At 35.0% G+C, this 5,725-nt stretch overlaps 1 protein-coding gene across 2 annotated transcripts in view; it reads left to right on the top strand.

The window, feature by feature from the left end:
- Positions 1-1,505: 1,505 nt before the first annotated feature.
- LOC108691341 (unconventional myosin-IXa-like) overlaps positions 1,506-5,725 on the top strand; it is a 10,499-nt gene continuing 6,279 nt past the window's right edge. For both annotated transcript variants that reach the window (XM_018199048.1, XM_018199040.1), the window contains exons 1-8: positions 1,506-1,757; positions 1,831-2,132; positions 2,225-2,842; positions 2,929-3,227; positions 3,717-3,976; positions 4,058-4,365; positions 4,445-4,782; positions 4,872-4,932. In XM_018199048.1, coding sequence (XP_018054537.1) covers positions 1,840-2,132; positions 2,225-2,842; positions 2,929-3,227; positions 3,717-3,976; positions 4,058-4,365; positions 4,445-4,782; positions 4,872-4,932 — 2,177 coding nt within the window. In that variant the 5' untranslated portion in view covers positions 1,506-1,757; positions 1,831-1,839. The remainder of the gene's footprint in view (positions 1,758-1,830; positions 2,133-2,224; positions 2,843-2,928; positions 3,228-3,716; positions 3,977-4,057; positions 4,366-4,444; positions 4,783-4,871; positions 4,933-5,725) is intronic.

Genomic DNA, 5,725 nt, shown 5'->3' with positions numbered 1-5,725 from the left:
TGTGCGGAGGAACGGACGATCGTGGTATCGCGGAAACGTAAATACCGCTCTCGAGTCTCGCGGAATTCCTTTTTTTACGAACGTGTGTAAGACGCGATTCTCACGAGGGACCGAGAGTCCCCTGTGGACCGACGACAGGAGGGGCGACTCTCTGGTGTTTTTCTCGTGCAACATTTACAGCGGCGACAAGACGGTTATTTGCGGGAGCGCGCGCTTCCTCGGAAAAAACGTCCTGGAGTGGAGGTGAGATATTTTTAAATTTAATCGTGCATCGTCGGCTTCACGGCGCGCAACACGTGCGTGTGTGACATCCGATGGTCCGAAACGAGACACGTAGCGGACACTGCATGGTGGCGTCGCTAAAAACAAAAATTCGATTATTCTTATCTGTCTTCGCTTTTAATAGCCGTTCTAATAGCCCCCCTCGTCCTCCTACATGATTTACGATGTGCGTTCTATCTTGACGCGCTTGCTTTAAAATAGAAATGCAATGCACCTGTTTCATTCTGGTTTACGTCGCATGCTAAGAGGCGTTACATCGTAACTAAAGTCGGGATTAAGTTTATTTTGTATGCGTGTAACGTGATCCCTCTCTGGATCGATTCAAGATATCAACCCTTTTGTATTAAATTAAGTAGAAAGCATCTATACTTTAAGATGTAGCTAATTAAATTGCTCGTTTTCATTAATGTATACTAACTTTAATTTTGGTTCAATTAATTTCGATTCTTTTTATCTTTTTCTAATTCTTGCAATTAAAAAAAAAAGATTTTTAAAAAAAGAAGAGTCGAGATTAAAATTAATCTACATGCATGAAAACAAGCATAAATGATATAAAATAATCCAATTTTTGCCTACTTCTTTATTTTAATGTATTGTATACTTTTTTTCAGATAGGACACTTTTCTGACTTAGAGAAAGTTTCGTGCAATAGATGGAAATGATACAGCCGTGAACTATTGCAATAAATATGCTGAAATACTCAAGAGGCACGAGAATATTTACAATGCGCTCTGGAAACCTTGGATTTTTGTCAGAACAAGGAAACTAAGTTACTGCCTACCAACAATAGCACACCCACGCTTGTCACCTGTTCAGTGAATGTTGTGATAATAATTTAATGCTGTCGGAGAGGTTCCAATGGACAGTCCGTGTTAAACGCATGATATTCAGATAAAACAGGCTATTCTACAATTATAAAAATACTCTAACTCTTAATGAACAAATCAGGAACAAGGACCTATCGAATTGACTGAGCGTATAAATCTATAAAAGAAGGAATATAATAATTCTCTATTTTATTACATTAATTATTAACCAATGGTTGGAATACTCTATGATATATTGAGAAAGACCTAGAAATAATTTGGAAGGGCTTTACAATTTCTTATTGATATTCTTTATGACCAGGAGAGATACAAATTTTTATTTTATATCACATAAATTTATTTTTAAAATTTTAAGTGATACGCGTATAATTAAAATTGATTACCTCTCAAAACCTAGCCAATTGGCAAATGTATTTGGCAAGAAATAATCCAAATTGCATCAAAAGTATAATATAGATTTAACGCGTGTAAATAATTATAAACATTGACGTTGTATTGTACCAAGCTTGTAAAACAAAATGTATAATAATTATTTTAAACGCTTAAATCAGTGGTTGTATATAACGAGTAAACAAGAAGGAGAAACAACGCATTTGAAATACTATATAGATGATAGAGGATATATTTGCTAACCCTCTTCAATACCAGGTATGCTATTAAAATGATTTGATTTATGTAATATTAAATAGATTATTTTTTAGCTTTGTAATCATGATTTCAGGGTTGAAAAATGGACAACAGTGGATCTGGAGTAGTGCAAGTATTCGTGGGTGAATGGAGCCCTGAATATGAGGCGCTCTCCATTAAAGCTACGAAACAAACTTCATCAGCCGAGATTGTAGAATGTATTATTGAAAGACTCGGACTGATTGAAGCTTCTGTTTCGAATGGCTATGAGTTAGCAGAAGTGGTAGGGAATTCTGTTGGTCAAGAATGTAAGGAAAGAAGACTTGGCCCCGCTGAATGCCCCGTAGCACTCATGTTACTGTGGCCAAAAAATGATACTCAGCAAGAATACTACAGGTCTTATATTATATTTCAACATAATTACGTTTTATTGTTAATGCTCGATTTAGAGTGATTTATTACAAAATAATTTTCCCTTTATCTTTCAGATTTTATCTACGAAAAAAGCAACCAGACTATTTATGGTCTGACAGTAGGTTTCCTATGGATCCTCAACTCCTAAAGGACTATTTTAATAGATTCCTTTATCAACCACGTGACAAGGAATACCCAGATCTATGTCAGCTTCCAGATCTGAATGAGCAAACATTGTTGGACAATCTGAGGGCGAGGTTTTTGGCTGGCAATATATATACTTACGTTGGCAGTATACTGATTGCCTTGAATCCATTCAAATTCTATCCTATCTATAATCCAAAATATGTAAAATTATATCAAAACAGAAGGCTGGGTCCAGACATACCTCCTCATATATTTGCCATAGCCGATGCAGCTTATCATTGTATGCTTAAGGAGAAGAAGAATCAATGTATCGTTATCAGTGGTGAAAGCGGTTCTGGTAAAACTGAATCAACGAATTTCTTGTTACATCATTTGACAGCACTTAGTCAAAAGGGTTCACATGGCAGCGGTGTGGAACAAACGATACTCAGCGCTGGACCTGTTCTAGAAGCATTTGGTAATGCAAAAACTGCCCATAATAACAATAGCAGTCGCTTTGGAAAATTTATTCAAGTAAATTACAAAGAAAATGGAATGGTTCATGGGTATGTAATAAACAATAATAATGTATAATATAATATAATATACTAAATATAAACTGTAACAAAAGTGATCTAAATGCATTTTATAGTGCTGTGGTTCAAAAATACCTTCTCGAGAAATCCAGGATTGTTTCTCAAGGACGGAATGAGAGGAATTATCACGTGTTTTATTACTTATTGGCTGGCGCAAACGAGCAAGAGAAACAGCTGTTGCATTTGGAGAGCTGTGATCGGTACAATTACTTAAATAAAAGCGGTTGTTACGGACTAGAAAATATTGATGAACGACATGAATTCTCGAGATTAAAACAATCTATGGAAATGGTGGGCTTTACAGCAGAGAAGCAAAGACGACTCTTCGCAGTTCTGTCGGCAGTCCTTTTACTAGGTGATTATCAACTCATCCATATCCATGGGCGCCGCGAGGGAAGTACAAGGGAGTGCATTTGTATTCTTTATAATATAATTGGGAAATGGAAAATCTATAGGAAAAAAATAAATCACATAATGTGAAAATAATTTTTTCAATTGAAAATTAAGTGCATAAATATTAATTAATATTTGTAATAAAACTTTGGAAAATCAATTTTAGAAAAATCAATGTTGAAAAACTTGAATTATCTTGATTGCTATCCAAATTTATTTCAAATTTGAATTCTTCTGAGTGCACCTCCCTGCAAGTAATTCTGTCGGCGCCCATGTCCATACCATATGCATCATTAAATTAACTCTGGATTCTTAAGCTTGTTCTTTTTAAATAAACTTCTTGCTCCATTCATATTTTCTCTTTTTTTCTTCAATGTGGAGAGAAAAAAGAAAGGATGAAAGTGCATCTGTGCTAGAAGTTTAGCTGAAAAGAACAAACTTCTTGATTTAGGTAATGTTGAATTTTATCCGAGAAAATCGTATCACCATCACGACGAAGCTGTAGGTGTTAAAAATCCAGAAGTAGTTGCATTGATATCAGAGCTTCTCCGAGTAAAACAAGAAACTCTGTTAGCTGCACTCACTGCCAAACGTGCAAGAGCTTCCGGAGAGACTTTAGTTATTAACTATAGACTTCCCGAAGCGATTGCGGCACGCGATGCCATGGCAAAGTGTTTGTATGGAGCTTTATTTGATTGGATTGTGTTGCAGGTAATATAAATGCCTTCGTTTATATAAACAATTATGGTTATTAACTGCACGACACATAAAATAATTTATTATTTGTGTTAGGTGAATCATGCCCTACTTTCTAAAAAAGATACTCTCAGAGATCATCAAGGCAATAGTATAGGTGTATTAGACATATTTGGCTTTGAAGATTTTAAAACGTGTAATAGTTTCGAGCAGTTATGCATTAATTATGCGAATGAACAATTACAACATTACTTTAACCAACATGTTTTCCAATACGAACAACGAGAATACAGAAAGCAGGGGATTAGATGGACAGACATAGGGTACAGCGACAACTCTGGATGTCTTAATCTCATCGAAGGGAAACCAAACGGTCTTTTATGTCTTCTTGACGATCAGTGCAAGTTAGTATTATCTCTTGAATACACTTTTTCACAAGTTTTTGAAATAAATATATTTCAAACATTTAACTTTGTTTCGTAGCTTTCCTGGTGCAACAAACGAAACGTTGCTACAGAAATTTAACACTGTTAATAAAGAAAATCCGTTTTACGAAGCGCCACAGCGCCGAGAAGCGGCGTTTGTTGTTCGTCATTATGCTGGTGCGGTCAAGTATCAAGCTGCCAATATGAGAGAAAAGAATCTAGATTTGATGCGACCCGATGGCGTAGTCGGAGTACTGAAAAATTCTTCTCTTGCTTTCGTGCGAGAGTTAGTCGGCGCTGATCCGGTCGCCGTATTTAGATGGGCCATCCTGCGGGCCTTCTTCCGCGCTCATTTTGCGTTTCAAGAAGCTGGTCGAGTACACAGACATGGCAGAGGTAAATATTAAATATTATGATATATTATTTCAACATTATTAAAGCATCGTTTAATGCAAGGAATTAACACAAAAATATATATCTTTCAGTCGATGGAAACAAGACATCTGTACAAAATAGATACAGGACACCCAACGAGAATTTAATAAGGTAATGTTAAAATATTTTTAGCTTTCTAATTAAATAACGTTTTGATATATGAGCGATAATAAAAGAGTATTAAACGCTTCTATCTGTAACCTATATATAACAAAGCAAGATATAGTATTAAATTAAGAATTGTGAAGAAGAAAGTGCTTGTGCGCTTGTTTTTTTGGACATGTTTGATCTATATTGTCTTATTTAGAATTTACGTTGTGCGTCAATAATACATGCATCACGTTCTGAGAAACTTTGTATTTATAAATTAAAACAAATCTCTTAATTATATTTATATTGGCCATATGTCTTTTATCCCTTTGTAGCCATCTTGTGACGTTGTCGACAGTCAATCTAACTATTAACCGAATTGCGTAAGTGGTCTTTCGATCCACTCTATGTATAATTTTCGCAAATGTTGTATTTTGTTGACATATCCCATGGATTTACAACAAATGAAATTATATTAATGACGATCAATCTCAGCCTTAAATAATGTAGAAAATGTAAATAATCCACTCTTGTTGAAATTTGTAAATCCATATACTTTTGCTCCAATTATGTGTGTCTACGATTTTATTTCGATTTATGCTTGCACTCCTCGTGTTAGCTATAACTAGAATGCAGTTTCCATGATATTTTCTATACAATTACATTCTATCATTGTACAATGTTCTTCTTGTTATTGTATCTGGGCATGATTTATGACGCAAAACTGAATTTCCTTTTATACAATTCATATCAGTCATCTTTCATTTTTTCTGTGTTTATATTCAAATCATTCATCAATCGAAAAAACATTCCC

The sequence above is a fragment of the Atta colombica genome, unplaced genomic scaffold (assembly GCF_001594045.1).
Source record: "Atta colombica isolate Treedump-2 unplaced genomic scaffold, Acol1.0 scaffold105, whole genome shotgun sequence".
In the NCBI taxonomy this organism is placed as follows: domain Eukaryota; kingdom Metazoa; phylum Arthropoda; class Insecta; order Hymenoptera; family Formicidae; genus Atta; species Atta colombica.
Note: the sequence above shows the minus strand (reverse complement) of the source record. Positions and strands in the feature narration are given on the sequence as shown.